Raw genomic sequence first — 19685 nt, forward strand, 5'->3', positions numbered from 1 at the left:
CATTAAAATAAAAAATATTCGTTCTTCAAAGGAGATCATAAAGTGAAAAGAAACCCACAGAAAGGAAGAATTTGTAAAACATGTTTGGTAAGGGACTTGCATCTAGACTATATAAAGGACTCTTAAAACTCAATAATAAAAAGACAACCCAGGAGTTCCCATTGTGGCTCAGTGGGTTACAAACCTGACTAGTATCCATGAGGTTGCAGGTTTGATCCCTGGCCTTGCTCAGTGGGTTAAGGATCTGATGTAGCCATGAGCTGTGGTGTAGGTCACAGATGCGGCTTGGATCTGGTGTTGCTGGCTGTGGTATAGGCTGGTAGCCGCAGCTCAGATTCAACCCCTAGCGTGGGAACCTCCATATGCTGCAGGTGCGGCCCTAAAAAGCAAAAAACAACAACAAAAAAAGACAACCCAATTAAAAAATGGGCAGTAGACTTGAATAGACATGTCTCCAAAGAAACTATACAGATGATCAGTAAACACATGAAGACATCATTGGTCACAATGAGATGTTGCTTCATGAAACCCACTAGGATGGCTAAAATAATAAAAGAGATAATAGCAAGTGTTGGTGACAGTGCAGTGAAGTGGAAAGCCTCATCATTGTTGGTGGTTTTGTAAAATGGTATAACCACTTTGAAAAACAGTTTGGCAGCCTCCTAAGGTTAAACATTGAGTTATCAATTCCATTACTAGTTGTATACCTAAAAGAAATGAAAACATATATCTCCACAAAAACTTAGTAATAAAAAAAATAGAAGTGATCCAAATGTCTGTGAAGGGATAAATGGATAAGTAAAATGTGATATATCCTTACAATGTAGTATTAGTCAGCAATAAAATAAATGAAGTACTGATAAAATATGAATGAACCTTAAAAACATTATGCTAAGTAAGAAACCAGTCACAAAAAATGTAGATACTGTATGACTCCATTTATATGACTGTCTAGAAGAGGCAAATCTATAGAGACAAAAAGTAAATTTGTTGCATAGTACTGGGGTGGGAGTTGAGTAGAATGGGGTGGTGACTGCTAAAAGATAGGTTTCTTTTCGTAGTGATGAAAATACTCTCAAATTGACTTTGGTAATGGTTGTACAGCTCTGTGAATATACTAAAAACCATTGATTTGTACACTTTTCAAAAAAATTTTATCATAGTTGATTTACAATGTTCTTTCAATTTCTGCTATACAGAAAGTAACCCAGTCATACATTTTTACATTCTTTTTCTCATTTTATGTTCTGTCATATTCTGTGACAAGAGATTGGATATAGGTCCCTGTGGTATACAGTAGGACCTCACTGCTTATCCATTCTAAATGTCGTAGTTTGTATCTACTAACTCCAAACTCCCAATCAGTCCCACTCCCCCTTCCCCTTGGCAACCACAAGTCTGTTCTGTATTCTGTGAGACCATTTCTGTAGGCAGGTTCATTTGTGCCATATTTTAGATTCCACATATAAGTGATACGGTATTTGTCTTTCTCTTTCTGATTTACTTCACATAATATGAGAATCTCTAGTTGCATCCATGTTGCTGCCCAGTGGCATTATTTTGTCCTTTTTTATGGCTGAGTAGTATTCCGTTGTGTATATATACCACATGGTTTTAATCCATTCATCTGTCAATGGACATTTAGGTTGTTTCTATGTCTTAGCTATTGTAAATAGTGCTGCTGTGAATATAGAGGTGCATGTATTTTTTTGTATTGTAGTTTTGTCCATATATGCCCAGTAGTGGGATTGCTGAATCATATGGTAGTTCTATATTTAGTTTTCTGAGGAACCTCTGTAGTGTTTTCTTTTTGGTTGTACTAATTTACATTCCCACCAACAGAAGTGTTCCCTTTTCTCCACACCCTCTCCATCATTTGTTATTTGTAGACTTTTTAATGATAGCCATTTTGACCAGTGTGAGGTGGTACCTAATTGTAGTTTTGATTTGCATTTCTTTAATAATTAGTGATATTGAGCATTTTTTCATGGGCCTCTTGGCCATCCTATGTCTTCTTTGGAGAAATGTCTGTTTGAGTCTTCTGTCCATTTTTCAATTGGGTTGTTTTGTTGTTATTGAGTTGTATGAGCTGTTTGTACATTTTGAAGATTAAGCCTTTGTTGGTTGCATTGTTTACAACTATTTCTCCCATTCTGTAAGTTGATTTCTTTGCTTTTCTTTTTTTTTTTTTTAATGGTTTCCTTTGCTGTGGAAAAGCTTGTAAGTTTGATTAAGTCCCATTGGTTTATTTTTGTTTTTATTTCTATTGCCTTGAGAGGCTGACCTAAGAAAACATTGGTACAGTTGATATCAGAGAATGTTTTGCCTATATTTTCTTCTAGGAGTTTTATGGTGTCTAGGAGTTTTGCCTATATTTTCTTCTAGGAGTTTTATGGTGTCTTAAAGTTTAAGTCTTTAAGCCATTTTATTTTTGTGCATGATATGAGGTTGTGTTCTACTTTCATTGGTTTACATGCAGCTTTCAGTTTTCCCAGCACCACTTGCTGAGCAGACTTTTTCCAGTTTCATATTCTTGCCTACTTGCTGAAGAGTAATTGAGAGTCAGTGTCTGGGTTTATTTCTGGGCTCTCTATGCTGTTCCATTTGTCCATATGTCTTTTTATACCATTACCACACTGTCTTGATTACTGCAGCTTTGTAATATTGTCTAAAGTCTGGGAGAGTTATGCCTCTTGCTGTCTCCTCCCCCCGCCCCCTGAATTACTTTGACAATTTTGGTCTTTTATGGTTCCATATAAATTTTTGGATTGTTTGTTCTAGTTCTGGACACTAGTTGGGCTCATTACCCTTGAAGAATATCATGCTTAATTTGATAGGGATCATACTGAATCTGTAGATTGCTTTGGGTAGTATAGCCATTTTGATGATATTAATTCTTACAGTCCAGGAGCATGGGATGGCTTTCCATTTCTTTGAATCCTCTTTAATTTCCTTGATTAATGTTTCAGAGTTCTCAGTGTATAAGTCTTTTACTTCCTTAGTCAGGTGTATTCCTAGGTATTTAATTTTTGGGGATGTGATTTTAAAAGTTTTTTTTTTATATTCCTTTTCTAATATTTCATTGTTAGTGTACAGAAATGCAACTAATTTCTGAATGTTAATCTTGTATCCTGCTACTTTGCTGAGTTTATTGATGAATTCAGGTAGGTTTGGTGTGGAGTCTTTAGGGATTTGTAAATGTAATGTCGTGTCATCTGCATACAGTGATAATTTTACCTCTCCTCTTCCAATTTGGATACCTTTTATTTCTTTTGTTTGTCTGATTGCTGTGGCTGGAACTTTAAATACTACGTTGAATAACAGTGGTGAGAGTGGGCATCCTTGTCTTGTTCCAGATTTTAGTGGGAACGCTTTCAGCTTTTCTTCATTGAGTATTATATTGGCTATAGGTTTGAATTTGTACACTTGAAATGGTTCAGTTGTGTGCTATGTGAATTATATCTCAAAGTAACAACAACAACCAAAAAGAAGAATGGTTCCAGTATGACATATTGACTAATTGCAACCTAGACTGTGTACAGGTGAACCAAGCACTATACTGTACTGTTTTAAACACCAGATAAAAATTTCCCTATATTTAAGTATTAACTAGATGTTTCCTAATACATATATTTTGTTTATAACCTTACTGAAGAGTTACACACCATCCCGTTTGAGAATTCATCACTAAACAAACCCAGATGACTCAGTTATTAATATGTAGTTGGTAACTAAAATCATGGAAATATAATATTCTAGAAGAGGTTTGTAGAGTGGTTAGATGAGTAGGCCTACAGGGCTGTAGACAGAACATAAGGGAAGAACACCATGGATGGATGAAGATCACAGAGGTTGGTATTATGGAAGTTGAGGAGGTAAGAATGAATGGTTAACAAGAATTGCCTTCCTTGAATAGAAGGTAGCTGACGATGCTGGCAAGAGGAATATCAATGGAATTTTAGGAAAGTTGGCTGAATGAATGAAGTGAAGAAGTGGAAAATAGTGAGAACTATTCTTTCAAGAATTTTGGCCAAGGAAGACAGTAGTCCGAAGAAAACGTAGGTTGTTAGAGTCCCTGTCATGGCTCAACAGAAACGAATCTGACTAGTATCCATGAGGACATGCATTCAATACCTGGCCTCGTTCAGTGGGTTAAGGATCCAGCATTGCCATGAGCTGTGGTGTATGTCACAGACGCAGCTCAGATCCCGTGTGGCTGTGGTGTAGGCCAGCGGCTACAGCTCCAATTCGACCCCTAGCCTGGGAACCTCCGTATGCTGCAGGGTGTGTCCCTTAAAAAAAAAAAAAAAAGAAAGAAGAAGAAAACGTGGGTTGAGGAAGACTTCTTTAAAAAATTTTTATTATTATTTTTCGAAATAAAGTGAGACTTGAGCTTACACATGATGATGAGAAATAGAAGTTACAAAATGGGAGAGGGGGATAGGAATAATTGATGAAGCAAGACCGTGGAGGAGATGAGAGGGAAGATAGCCACCCACTGCACTGTCATTGTGATAGGATGAAAAGAGAAAAGGATGTTTGAAGATGCAGTTTATTGGGGACAGAATTGAGGAAAAGATGTGGATGTGCATGATAGGACATTAAGGGAATTGCTGTGATCTGGTGGTTTCTGTTTTCTTAAAAAGTAGAAGGCCTGGGAAGTTCCCATTGTGGCTCAGTGGTAACAAGCCCAACTATTGTCCATGAGGATGCAGTTTTGATTGCTGGCCTTGCTCAGTGGGTTAAGGATCTAGCATTGCCGTGAGGTTTATGGTGTAGGTCACAGATGTAGCTTGGATCTAGTGTTGCTGAGGTTGTGGTGTAGGCCAGCAGCTGCAGTTCTAATTCGACCCCTAGCCTGGGGACTTCCATATGCTGCAGGTGTGGCCCTAAAACAGAAAAGAAAAAAGTAGAAGGCTTGGTTTTTCTGCAGAGAGAAAGGAGGATGTGGAAAAGTGGGCTTGAGAGCAGTAGTTTTTTGCACAGAATCTAACTAGAGAAGGCTGGAAAGATTTCCAAACAGCAGGCACTGAGAATGTGAGATTATAGACCTAGAATTGGTAATATTCATATTGGAGGTTGAGGTTTGCTTTTTTTTTTTTTTTTTTCTTGCAGCACTTGGCCGCTCAGCTTTGTAGAGAGAATAGAAGTGACCCAAGGTTAGCTTTTTGCCAGGGCAATTAGATAGGAATGTAAAAATGAAGCAAAAAACAGAAGGGGTTAAAAAAATTGGGAGAAAATCAAGGCGCTAAGGGGCTAAAGTAATCTTTCTGGATCTAGGTCAGTCTGTTGAATGGCTGATTAATGGGAAATTGTCTAATGCCTTAATTGGATCTAGGGAGAGTTTTGCTACTAGGAGCAGAGATGTTTCAAATTAAAGAACACTGAACATAGTATCTTAAGAGAAAGCCTACTAATTTTGTATTAAAATGTTGAATATTTCAATGTTTTTGAATGAAGTGTAAAGCATCCAAAATATATTCTAATTGGACTGGCAGATCTGTGGCTGGTTCTTGATGAAAAGATTGATGGAAACTTAGAAATAAGGAAGAACCTTATTACTCTGTACCTGGACAGCCTCTTGAACTGGGCTGTTTGAAGGGTTGTTGATACCAGGGATGTTGTCAGAACTTAGGAAAACTAAGCCAGCTCCCTAGTCTTTAGTGATTATAAGGGCACTGGTGACAGAAATGAGAATGGGCACAGATGATATGATTAGATGGTATAAGCCATTTTCCACAGCTATTTAAAAACATGGTCTTGAAGTCCCTGTTGTGGCTCAGTGGTTAACGAATCCAGCTAGGAACCATGAGGTTGCGGGTTCGATCCCTGGCCTTGCTCAGTGGGTTAAGGATCCGGCGTTGCCGTGACCTGTGGTGTAGGTTGCAGACACGGCTCGGATCCCGAGTCGCAAAGACCAGTGGCTACAGCTCCGATTAGACCCCTGGCCTGGGAACCTCCATATGCCGCAGGAGGGCTTTCTCTGCCAGGCGCTGTCCCTGTTATAAACTTTGCTTGGTTGCCATTTTTTTATGGTGGTGCTGCTGGTCACAGTGAGACAAAGACAAAAAGAAAACAACAACAACAAAAAAAAAACCATGGTCTTGAAGTGGTATAGAGATAGATGTGACATTGACTCTGACACATAGGGAATATGGAAGTATCATTAATGATGATGAAGATAGCTAATGTTCATCAAGGGCTTTCTCTGCCAGGCGCTGTCCCTGTTATAAACACTTAACATGAATTTGACTCATTTGTTGCAGTAATCCTAGGAGGCTTTGTTAGTATTTTATAGGTAAAGAAGCTGAGATGGAGAGGCCAGTAACATTCCCAGGATATTGTCAAACTTGCCTGTGGGGGAGCCAGAATTTAAACCTAGACTGCTGACTCCAGAGCAGATGTTTCTAACCACTGTGTTGTGCCATTATAGGATAGTGCGCTAATGTAATTTGTACAATATATATGTATTCAATGTGTGCTGAATAATTTACGTTGTTTATAAGTACCTTAGAGGAAAATCATTCAGTATCATTTTGGATGCCTGCTAATTTAGTGAAAATTTTGTTGGATATTTTGTGTGTTAACCTAGAGCAGTGGTTGAGAATGTGGTTCCTTTGATGAGCAGCATCAACATCAGTATCACCTGGGATCTTGTAGGAAGCAAATTCTTAATTCTTACCAAGGACCTGCTGCTTGAGAAACCCTGGGAATGGAGCCCAGCAGTCTGTGTGTTTAACTAGCCAGGTTATTCTGATGCAGGCCAAAAATTTGGAACTCCTAACCCAGAGCAAAGTCTAGTATGAGAAGGTGAATCAAAGTTTGAATTAGACAGTGGAGTGGTAGTGAGATTATCAGTATTTTCTGGATTACATTCTGAGGATTGAAATCTGATGAGGAACTATTAGCATTAAACGTTGCTTGGTTGCCATTTTTTTATGGTGGTGCTGCTGGTCCCAGTGAGATGAGAGTCAGTGTATTACAGCTGTTGACAACTCAGAATGCATGGTCAGGTATCAGTAGTAGTGCTGTTTACTTTAAACGTTAAAAAATTATGTAATATTTGATGTACAAAAATAGGTGATGTAGATACAAATTTTGAAGCAATAATAGAACAGATATTCATGAATACATACTTAAGAACTAGAACAAAAACTGTCTGACCCCATCTATAGCTTGCGGCCAGAAGTAATCCACTGTCAGAAATGTGTGTAAATCATTACTTTTGCTTTTCTAGATTTATCATACATATTTGTTTCCTGAAATAACGTGGTATTTAGTTTTGTTTGTTTTTTGTATTGTTGTTTATTTGTTTTGTTGGGTTTTTTTGTTTTGTTTTTTTGCTTTTTAGGGCCTCACCTGCAGCATATAAAAGTTCCCAGGCTAGGGGTAGAATTGGAGCTACAGGTGCCAGCCTGCACCACAGCCACAACAATGGGGGGATCCAAGCCACGGCTATGACCTACACCACAGCTCATGGCAGTGCCGGATTGCTGACCCACTGAGTGAGGCCAGGGATCAAACCCTCATCCTCATGGATACAGTCGATTCATTTATGGTGTGCCATGATTCATTCGTTCTCCTTTTTTTATTTTTGATTTTTTTGGCTGAGCCTACAGCATGCACAAGTTTCCAGGCCAGGGATCAAACTCAAGCCACAGCTGTGACAATGCTACGTTTATTCTGCTTTTAATGAACATTTGAGTTGCTTTCAATATTTTTGTTTTTGTGTTTTGCTATACAAACCAGTGATGCCAGAAACTACTCGTAAATATCTTATCTTCTGTATATGCAGAAGTTTTTGTAGGATTTATACCTTGGAATAGAATTGTATCCTTGGGTATCTTTCAACTTTACCATATTTTACCAAATTTTTTCCGCAAAACGGTTGTATCAACTGACATTTCACCAGCTGCTCTACATAACATCATTATTCAGTGATGTTATACTGACTAGTGTTTTGGCAATCTTAAGATCAAAATGGTATCTCAGGAGTTCCCTGTAACCTAGCAGTTAAGGATCCAGTGTTGTCACTTGTAGCTTGGCTTTGATCCCTGGCCTGGGAACTTCCACATGCCACGGGTGCAGCACTCCCCCTACTCCGGAAAAAAAAACAAAAAACAGGAGTTCCCGTCGTGGCGCAGTGGTTAACGAATCTGACTAGGGACTATGAGGTTGCGGGTTCCATCCCTGCCCTTGCTCAGTGGGTTAACGATCCGGCGTTGCCGTGAGCTGTGGTGTAGGTTGCAGACGCGGCTCGGATCCCGAGTTGCTGTGGCTCTGGCATAGGCTGGCAGCTACAGCTCTGATTAGACCCCCAGCCTGGGAACCTCCATATGCCGCGGGAGCGGCCCAAGAAATAGCAAAAAGACAAAAAAAAAAACAAAAAACAAACTCAAAACAAGAACAAAATGGTATATCATTGTGATCTTTATTTGTATCTTCCTGATTATTGAGGTTGACCACCTTTTCATGTTGGCTATTCTTGTTTTATCCTCTATGAAACAGCCTTTTTTTTTTTTGTCTGTCTTCTGTTCGTCTTTTGTCTTTTTCTTATTGGTATATGAATACTTTGTATACTCTGGACATTATTTATTATTCATGCTTCAACTATCCTTCCAGTTTGGCTTGCCTTTTCACTTTCTGTGTGGCATCTTTCAAAGAACAGAAATGTTAAATTTTAATGGAATTATTCATTTGGTTTAGCATTTTTGTGTCCTGCTTAAGAAATCTTTCTCTACTCCCAGATCATAAAGAAATTTTTCTGTGAAAACTTAAGGTGTTGCTTTTATAAGTTTTCAAACCATCTGGAATTGATTTTTCTGAATGGTGATATAGTAGGTATCCAGTTTCATTTTTTTCCCACATGGCCCAGAATTGTTTACTGAATGGTCTGTCTTTTTCCCAGTGGTCTGCAATGCCATCTCTATCATACCAACTTTCCATATATGTTTTGGTGTATTTCAAGGCTCTCTTTTATGGGTGAATTTATTTACTTTATATCTTTTAAAGGTAGTAATTTTAGGACTTCCCGTCATGGAGGAGTGGAAATGAATCTGACTAGGAACCATGAGGTTGCGTGTTCTTTCCTTGGCCTCGCTCAGTGGGTTAAGGATCCAGTGTTGCAGTAGCTGTGGTGTAGGTCACAGACATGGCTCGAATCTGGCGTGGCTGTGGCTTTGGCGTAGGCCGGCGGCTGTAGCTCCGATTAGACCCCCTAGCCTGGAAATCTCCATATGCCATAGGTGCAGCCCTAAAAAGAAAATAAAGTTAGTTATTTTTAAAATTACAGCTAAACATAATTAATAGTAGTAACAAATATCCAGTGTTCAGATTTCCCCAGCTGTTATTTTTATATGTGACACACACACATGCTACTGTGTGTATAAAACACATGACAGTTTGTTTGGATCAGTATCCAAATGAGGTCTACGTATTGGATTTGTTGATTATGTCTCTTAAATCTCTTAAAATCTATAGGCTCCTACTCCATTTCCCAAACCTCTCCCTGCCTTCCTTTTTTGTGTGGTTGCTTCTTGTTGTTTATCTTGAATTTTGCTCTTTGCAACCTAATGGTGTTCACTATATCCTGTTTCTTGTAAATTGGTTGTTAAATGTAAAGATTTGGGATACTTTATTAATTTATTTGCCAAGACTGATTTGTATGTGGCATTATATGGCTTTTTTTAAAAAACAAACATTGAGATATTCACATACATTTTCACATCTGCTCAGTGTTTTTTAGTATATTCATACTAAAAATAAGAATAACGCAGCCATTACCACACCCAATTTTAGAATAGTTTCATTACCACAAAAAGATATGTTAGGTCCTTTAGGAGTCATTCCTCATTCCCCCGTCCTCCCCCCATCCTTCCCCCATAGCTAAGCTACAACTAATCTACTTTCTATGTCTATAGACTTGCCTATTCAGGACATTTATAGAACTGGAATCATATAATATGTGGTTTTTTGTTAGGGACTTCTTTCCTTCCCTCCCTCCCCTCTCGCTCCTCTTTTTTTTTTTTTTTAATTTTAATTTTTTTGTCTTTTGTCTTTTTAGGGCCACACCCGCAGCATATGGATGTTCCCAGGCTAGGGGTTGAATTGGAGCTGTTAATGCTGGCCTACACCAACAGCCACAACAATGCCAGATCCAAGCCACGTCTGCGACTACACCATAGCTCATGGCAACCCAGGATTTGTAACCCACTAAGCGAGGCCAAGGATTGAACACACCACCTCAGGGTTCCTAGTTGGATCAATTTCCGCTGTGCCACGGTGGGAACTCCTCGCTCCTCTTTTTTAATTGGCCACCCTGCGGCATATGGAGGTTCCCAGGCTAAGGGTCAAATTGGAGCTGCAGTTGCCCACCTACAGCAGCGTGGGATCTGAGCCGCACCTGCAATCTATGCTGCTACTTGCAGCAATGCCAGATCCTTTAACCCACTGCATTGGGCTAGGGATCAAACCTAAGCCTCTGCAGCTATCCAGGCTGCTGCAGTCAGATTTTTGTAACCCACTGTGCCACAGCAGTAACTCTTAGTCTTTTAGTTATGAACTATTGATTATCTATTATGTGCATTATTGAATTTTGGAGTGATCGCTTCTTCCCCTGCTCAGAATTTGATGTAAAATATATGCTTTTTAAAAAGGTTTTTAAAAATTGACCTTTATTTTGAGGTAATCGTGGAGTCACATCAATTATAAAACATAATACAGAGAGACCCTTTACTCAGTTTCCCCAATGGTAACATCTTGCAGCCTTATGGTAAAATACTGATTTTTATACAGTTGAGTATAAACCAGTTCCATCACCGCAGGATTCTCTCATGTCATTTTTGTAGCCATACTTACTCCCTGTCCCATCCCACACCATCCTCAATCCCTGGCAACCACTAATCTCTTCTCCATTTCTGTAATTTTGTTATTTCAAGAATGTTATGTAAATGGAATCATTGGATATGAATCAATCTTTTGGAATTGGCTTTTTTCTCTCAACATAATTCCCTAGAGATGTATCTAAGTTGTTAATTGTGTTAGTAGTTCTTTCCTTTTATTGTTGGGTAGCACTCCATGGTATGGATGTGCCACAGTTTCTTTAAGCTGTGAAGGATGTGTGAGTTGTTTCCAGGTTTGGGCTGTTATAAAGAAAGCTGATCTAATATTTTGTGTATAGGTTTCTTGTGTGCATAAGTTTTCACTTCTCTGGGATAAATGGTTCAGAAGTACAGTTGCTAAGTCCTGTGGTATTTGCATGTTGAGTTTTTTAAGAAATAGTTTTTGTTTTTTTTTTTTTTTAAGTTTTTCAGATAGTGTTTTACATTCCCACCAGCAATGTTCAGGTTTCTGCACATATTCACCAGCATTTGGTGTTGTCTCAAATATTTAATATAGCTGTACTGATAGGTGTGTAGTAATATCTCATTGTGGTTTTAGTTTGTATTTCCCTAATGGCTGATATTATTGAACATCTTTTCATACGCTTATTTGTTATCTATTTGTCTTCTTTGATAAAATGTCTCTTTATTTCTTTTGCCAATTTTCTAGTATAATTGATTACTCTCATATTGAGTAAGAGTTTTCTGTATATTCTAGACATCAATCCTTTATGATATATGTATGTGTGATTTGCAAGTTTTTTTTTTCATTCTCTAAACTGTCTTTTTATTCTTTCCACATTTTGCTTTCTCAGAGCAAAATTTTTAAATTTTGATGAGGTATAGTTTACCAGTTATTCCTTTTATGGATCATGATTTTAGAGTCATGTCTAAGAACTCTTTGCCTGGTTCCAAAGGTTTCTTTGGCTCTCCAGAGGTTTCTTACTCGGTGTTTTTTGTTTTTTTTTTTTTTTCTAAAAGTTTTACAGTTTTATATTTAAACATGATTCATTTCATGGGTTTTTTGGTGTGTGTGTAAGGTATGCGTCTTAAATTGAGCTTCATACATTTGTCTTATCAGTATCTACCTGAATAGCAAGTACCATTTGTTGAAAAGTCTATCTTTCCTCCTTTGAATTACTTTCATACCTTTTTCAAAACTCAGTTGAGCATATTTATATAGTTGTTTTTCGGGTTCTCTGTTCTGTTCCGTTGATCAGTGTATAATATATATTCTTCCACCAGTATACACTGTGTTTATTAAATACTGTAGGTATATAATAAATCTTGAAGTTAGATAGGCTGATTCTTGCCACTTTATTCTTTATTTTCTTTTTTCCCCCAAAACTGCTTTAGCTATTCTAATTACTTTGGCTTTCTATATAAACTTTAAAGTAGTCTTTTTTTTTTTTTTTGTATCTACAAAAAGTATTGCTGGGATTTGAGAGGAATTGTGTTAAGCCTTGTATCATTGTGGATTGTGGGGAGAATTGACATCAAGTTGAATCTACCAATCCATGAACACAGTATGTCTCTCCATTATTTTTTCTTTTTTTTCTTTTTTTTTTTTTGTAGTTTCTTGATATCCTTTATCAGTGTTGTGTCATTTTCAACATATATATCCTGTACATGTATCGTTAGGTTCATACCTAAGTATTTTGGGGGGGGCGGTTGTTAATGATATTGTTTGTATTTTTAATTTTGGTGTCCGTGTGTTCATTGCTAGTATATAGGCATACAGATTGATTTTTGTATTTTTGTCTTGTATCCTTTGACTTTGTTGAACTAACTTATTAGATCTACCTTATAAATCACTATATATACACTTCTTGGCTAAATGTCCCAGAGGCATTTTTCTTTCTCCTTTGCTTGCCTGCCTTTTTCTTTCTCTTCTCTTTTCTTCTCTTCTTTTTCTTTTGAAATCCATTAGTTAATATATCTTGGTATTGGTTTTTCTGGGTTGATAGCCCAGGTACTTTGTGTACTTTTTCAGTGTTTCATTTTAAGTCTCTCAGTTTCAGGATGTTTTTTTCTTTTTAATTGTAGATTTTAGTATTTGCTCTGTTTCGTTGGTTTTCTTCTTTAAGGATGACTTATGTATCTAGAATCTTCTTTGATTTTCTTTATTGTCACTGTAATTCTAATAATTTTCACTTTCATTTTTTTTGATGAAAAATTTATTTCTTTGCACGTTCTCTATCTCTTAAGCACTATCTGTTGTGTGGTTGTTCTTGGTTAGGTTTCCTTTCTGAAATATTTTTTTCTTTTCTTTCAAATTCTGATTTCTAGAATCTTATTTCTGGGTTTTTCAATTTCGATTTATAATGTTCTTTGACATTTTCTATCATTTGCTAGGATATAATTTTTTACCTGTTTTGTATGTGTGGCATTTCGGAAGTCTTCTAATGCATCATTTTGCTTTTTATGTCTTATAGCATAGAATTTGACCCCAATTGTCAAATTGTTTTTGTTTTCTGTTGTTTTTGTTTGTTTGCACCCGTGGCATGTGGAAGTTCCCAAGCCAGGCCAAGAATTGAATCCATGCCACTGTAATGACAACGACGGGTTCTTAACTTGCTGCTCCACAAGCGAACTCCCTGTTGTTCATTTTATAATAAGTTTTTCCTGAACAGAGTTGGAGTGAGGGATGGGTCAGGATAGCTTTTCTAAGGTTACCACTTTTGTTTGGCTTTAAAAAAACAAACAAACAAACAAAAAACACCAAAAAGAATTATGTATATATGTATAAAATATATGTATATATCTTCCCATTTTCTGAGACCTGGCTCTGTTTCACTAAACCAGTTTCATCTGGATCCTCTCTTTGCTTTGCTACAGTTATACTTGTCTTGCTCACTTCAAATTCTCCCAGCAATTTGTTTTCAGTTCCGGGGCTTTTTCCAGAACAAGGGACTTCAGCCCTTGTTTTTGAGTCTACTCTTAGCATATCTTACAATGTTGTCATGTGCAAAAGATCCCTTCCATTTGCACCTATTCTCACATCACCTTTCCAGACTCTAATGATTCATGATTTTGGGTTCTCTTCTCCTCAAGTCTTTTAATAACCCTGTTACTTTTCTCCCCTTCTGTTTCCTTCTGCAGGTATACTGAGACCATATGAGTCCTATAGTTGGTGGTTTAACCAGATCTTTCTTGTATTTGAGAATTCGTGGGTTTACCTTGTCACCCATCCTGTAAATCTGGTCTATGGGGTTTTGGTTTGGCTGTCCTGGAAACTTTTTTTTTTTGGTAGCGGGAAAGATTTCAAGTGATTTAAAAAATTAATTGAGATGTTTTATTCAAGAGAACGACAATACAGGCTTGCATTTAAAAAAGAAATGCTCTGGCTGCACTGTGGAAAACTGATTCAGTACATAGAAGGATATTAATTAGGAGACTAGTAGTGACCCAAGTGAGATGATGATGGTTTAGACTGGGATAGTGGCAATAAAGCTAGTAAGTTTGAGTCCTATTTTGGTGAATGTCAAAGAATGAGAGTGAGTAGACATGGACGATCTCCCCGGATAGGGATTCTTGCAACTGTTTTGGATGGTCCTGCTGCTTCCTGATATAGGGAATAGTCATATAAGCATAGGTGGGATTTTTTTTGGTGAGGGGGGAAGAGGGGCAGGTTTGATATTTATAAGCAGCTGAGTTTGAGGCCTTGTTCCATAAACTATGCTCTACCCTCAAACTACACACATGCACGCATATTTTAATTCTTCATCAAGCCTTCTCCTTACCCTCTGATCATATCTTCTTCTGATGTAGAAATTTATTGTTTACTTTAACTGTTAACATATTTGTATTACTGGTTATTATTACCATTTCCCCTAGACCAGCTGCTGGCAGACTTTTTCTTAAAAAGACAGTAAATATTTTAGGCTTTGGGGGCCAGAAGACAAAAATAAGGGTATTGTGTAGCCACTTAGTATCATTTATAATGTAACCACTTAAAAATGTACATGCCATTCTTGCGTGGAGTTGCAAAAACAGACAGCTTGCCAGAACTGGCTCACAGGCTGCAGTTTGTTAACCACTGTACTAGATTATAATTGCTCCTAGTTGCAGGTACATTGCCTGGTGCCTTTTGGTTAAATTCAGTAAATTTTTGTTGAATTAGTAAATATTGTACTTAGAGATTTGAAGCCCAGGCAAGAGGGTTGAATAAAAATAGATATTTGGGAGTGGCCATCAAACAGTAATTGAAGACCTGAGAGTAGATGAGATCACCTGGGAAGAATATAAGGGAGGAGAGGGCCTAAGGTGGATCCTTTTTCTGTAACTCAGAGAGGAGACTAAATAATGACTAACTCAAAGGTGCTTCTGTCATATGCAGTAGTACCTGTTGCTAACTGGCCTAAGCCTTTTGGCCATTTACACTAAGAGGTTCTTTTGGATGAATAAGGAGGCTTTTAATTTTATAGATTGGTAAAGGTAATAGATGTTTCCCCTTAAAAATTTTACTACCAGTGAGTTAAAATAAAATAATAAAACAAGCCTTAGAATTTGCTGCTTATACAGATATGTATTAGCAAGCAGTCACAAAAAGTCATACAGCTTGTTTTACGGGTTTAGGCCCTTTAGACTCTAAACTACCACCTTGCAATAAAACTTCAACCCTAAGAAGATACCACAAAGATCTGACTAGGATTAGGGGACAAAATCCTCCAAGATAGGGTGGGACACAGGATCAAAGGAAAGCTTAGACTCAGAAACTTCTCTGAAGATTGACTGCAGGACTTGCCCGATTCTAATACTGCCAGCAAGTAAAAATCAAGGCACTTGTACAATATTCCTTGTTAGTCCATATGTCTTGAACAATTCCATTTCAGAAATAAAAAGTTATTTCCAGATTCTCTTATGTTATTTAACAAACCCACGTTAAAATTCAGATGTTGATACTCAGAGCACTTACTGATTGGGAGTTAACTCCTGATTTGGGTGCTTCGCATGCTAACTAACTTCCTCTGAAATATGGATTACTAATTTACATACTTCAGAAGTTAACACTTCTATAAAAGCTAAAGCATTATTTTAATGGGAATTACAATGTAGCAATAACTTGATTACATTTTGGAGGGGGCTTCCTAGATCCTTTTTTTAATGTACTCTCTTAAAAAAATTGTAAACAATTAGGTGTTGTAATTATTGCAGTGTAAATGTTTTTCTCAGTTCTAGTAACAACTGGATTAGATGTTCCTATGGCAAATTTTAACAGTGGTACAGTTCTGATCTTCAAGTGAATGAAGACAGCTTTACAGAGTGGTCAAATAACAATATTGGTATTTGAGAATTGTCCAATATTTGTTACCACTTATATGATGAGTTTATACATAAAGCATTCTTTGTATTAATAGTGTTGAAGTTAAGGAGTTCCTGTAATGGCGCAGCAGAAACGAATCTGACTAGGAACCCTGAGGTTGCAGGTTCAATCCCTGGCCTCTCTCAGAGTGGGTTAAGGATCCAGCATTGCTGTGAGCTGTGGTGTAGGTTGCAGATGTAGCTTGGATCCCACGTTGCTGTGGCTCTGATATAGGCCAGCAGCTACAGCTCCAATTGGACCCCTAGCCTGGAAAACTCCATATGCCGCAGGTGTGGCCCTAAAAAAAAAAAAAAAAAGACAAAAGACCAAAAAAAAAAAAAAAAAAAAAAGTGTTCAAGTTGGAACACAGAAACATATTAAATATAAAATTAGATTCAGTGCTCTGTCTTTATACTTTTGAACCTTATTAGTGATAGTGGTTTTTATCAGTACATCATTCCTTCACATTAAATAAATGTTACTAATTTGAATTTTGTTTGCCCATTTTGTTTACATTTAGTATATCTATATTTAAGCATGAGTTTATGTCTAGATTAATATTTTCATATATTTAGTAAGTTTGTAATTTGGGTTCTATGGGATTTTTTTTTTTCCCTAGCAAGGGATTATCACTCCAGTTTAAGAAAGTTTTACAGAGGTACCATAGCAAAACAATAATTAAATAAAATAATAGCATACTGAATCTTGCAGTACATTAAAATAATAATATATAATGACATGTAGCTTTCAATGTAGCCTTTATTCTTAAAATGTAAGCATTTACCATGCTTGTACATGTAATAAAATAATCTATCATATCCCTTTGTCAAAGGGAGAAGGGATATCTAGTCATTTCAGTAATTCCTGCTAAGACATTCCTGAGAGAGCTTCTTAGTAAACCTCAGTTATTTCCTTACCTTTTGATACAAGATATCTATTCCAAATTTATTTTCACTTTGATGTGATTTTTTTAAGGCCATGGCAATGAGTCATTTACTTTTTTAAAACATGAATCATTTGAAACAATACATTGGTTGCAAGCATCAAAAATCAGCTCTGGCTGACTTAAACAAAACCATAATTTATTGGAAGAATATGGGGTAGTTCATAAAATGAGTAGGGACAACAAATAACTCAGTATACAGCAAGTCCAGGATATAGGCATGGTTCACTACCTTGTCCATATACTTCCTTTGCAAATTAATATGCTTTCTTTTTTCTTTACATTTTGCTTAAGATTCAGAGTTATAGGAGAGAGTTTCTGATGGCCGAGTTTGAGCCTCATACCCTATTTATGCTAAGAGAGAATGAACTGCTTTAATAGATGGTTCATCAAGACTGGACACACAGAGTTCACATCATGGCTCAGTGGTTAACGAATCCGACTAAGAACCATGAGGTTACGGGTTCGATCCCTGGCCTTGCTCAGTGGGTTAAGGATCTGATGTTGCCATGACCTGTGGTGTAGGTTGCAGACGCGACTTGGATCTGGCGTTGTTGTGGCTCTGGCATAGGCCAGCGGCTGCAGCTCCAGTTAGACTCCTAGCCTGGGAGCATCCATGTGCCGCAGGGGTGGCCCTAGAAAAGAAAAAAAAAAAGAAAGACTGGACACAATGGAGAGTATTTAATTCCCCAAAGTATCCTGGATGCAGTTAGGAGAGGGGAATGGATCCTAGGCAGCCAAGCCCTACTTTACACAGCCCACAAAACTAATCAACAGATATCCAGTAAAATAGACAGGAGTTTTGGCTTTTTAACTTCATGTAGTTCATCATTTAAAGTCTAAAACTGATTAATCCTTAATCTTTAATAAAATCTAAAAAAATTTAAATCTTAAATGCCTGAGACTCTAATTTATATATCAGCAGTATCAATATTTACATACTTATGAAGTTTTTGTTTTTCTTTTCAGACAATGCGAAGACACAGAAATGAAGTGACAGTTGAATTGAGAAAGGTAAGAGTAGAACAGATACTGACTCACAGACTTTGAAAAACTTACAGTTTTCAAAGGAGACAGTTCGAGGGGTGGGGGGATGCGCTGGGGCTGTGAGATGGAAATCCTATGAAATTGGATTGTGGTGATCGTTGTACAACTGTAAATGTAATAAATTCATTGAATAATAAAAAATTAAAAAAGAGGAAGGTAAGAGTGATTTGTGTTATAAAAAGTAATTAGATTTTTCTGATGTTAAAATTTTATGTAACTTGAATAATGAAAATACTCTGGCAAATTAGTGGGCATCCCTAAAACCCACAGCATAAAAATATATCATTAAATAATTTATAATGGTACACACTTAGAATAGCTTCCACTTATTGAGGTACTAACTGTGTGAAGTACTTTACCACTATCATTGGAATTCTCCCAACATCTGATGAAGTTAGATACTCTGGATTTTTCTTAACATCCTCTTTCTGTGGGCTTTGTGCTGGACAGAATCCCTCCACCTTCCTCATGTAGAAGTTATACATCCTTGTTAAAGGTGCTTTAGAAAAATAAATAAAAGTAGAATAACCGGAGTTCCCATCATGGCTCAGAAGAAACAAATCCAGCTAGGAATCATGAGGTTGCAGGTTCAATCCCTGGCCTCGATCAGGGATTGCCGTGAGCTGTGGTGTAGGTCGCAGATACGGCTTGAATCTGGCATTGCTATGGCTCTGGTGTAGGCCAGCAGCTGTAGCTCTAATTCGACCCCTAGCCAGGGAAACTCCATATGCAGCAGGTGCTGCCCTAAAAAGCAAAAAAGAAAAAGTAGAATAACCTTGTATCTTACCAACTAAATGCAACTGCTATTAAGTTTTATTTTATTTTTTTCCATTATTTTTGAGTTATCCTCATTAGATTGTGTTTTCATGCAAGCATATTTTATTTTAAGCAAATTTTAATTATCAATTAAGAAAGTACACATAGGGAGTTCCCGTCATGGCTCAGCAGTAATGAATCTGACTAGTATCCATGAGGATGCGCGTTCAATCCCTGGGCTGTCTTGTGGGTTAAGGATCCAGCGTTGCTGTGAGGTCGCAGATGGAGCTTGGAGCCCTAGTTGGCTGTGGCTGTGGTGTAAACCAGCAGTTATAGCTCCGATTTGACCCCTAGCCTGGGAACTTATGTGTGCCACGGTGCGGCCCTAAAAGGGCCAAAAAAACAGAAAGTACACATAATAAGTTCTGTCTGTATACATGTACATTTTAAAAACTAGATTTGAAACTTAGTTCTAAATCTTTGTGTTTTTCTTAGATTAGATCCTTTTGTTGATCTACTTCACTTGTAAAACTCATATATTATCATCTTGACTTTTCAGTTTTATAGAGAAAGGTCTTGATTCTGAGAGTACACACTCTCTCAGTGAGTCACTAGAATTAAATGGACCTGTGCATTTGTTTACTCAATAAGTATTTATTTTATACCCACTTTGTGTCATGAATTTTTGCTCAGCATCGATATTATGGTATATAATTCATGAAATCCATTATCCTGTACCCCTTTCACCCATTTT

General features: G+C 37.3%; 1 protein-coding gene across 4 annotated transcripts in view; it reads left to right on the forward strand.

The window, feature by feature from the left end:
• The window catches only part of KPNA3 (karyopherin alpha 3 (importin alpha 4)), an 85609-nt gene that overhangs the window by 30434 nt on the left and 35490 nt on the right, over positions 1-19685 (forward strand). For 3 of the 4 annotated variants that reach the window (NM_001190230.1, XM_021065149.1, XM_021065151.1), the window contains 1 exon segment: positions 18098-18142. In NM_001190230.1, the coding sequence (NP_001177159.1) occupies positions 18098-18142 (45 nt within the window). 4 annotated transcript variants of the gene reach the window in all.

Source organism: Sus scrofa, chromosome 11, assembly GCF_000003025.6.
Source record: "Sus scrofa isolate TJ Tabasco breed Duroc chromosome 11, Sscrofa11.1, whole genome shotgun sequence".
NCBI classification, from domain to species: domain Eukaryota; kingdom Metazoa; phylum Chordata; class Mammalia; order Artiodactyla; family Suidae; genus Sus; species Sus scrofa.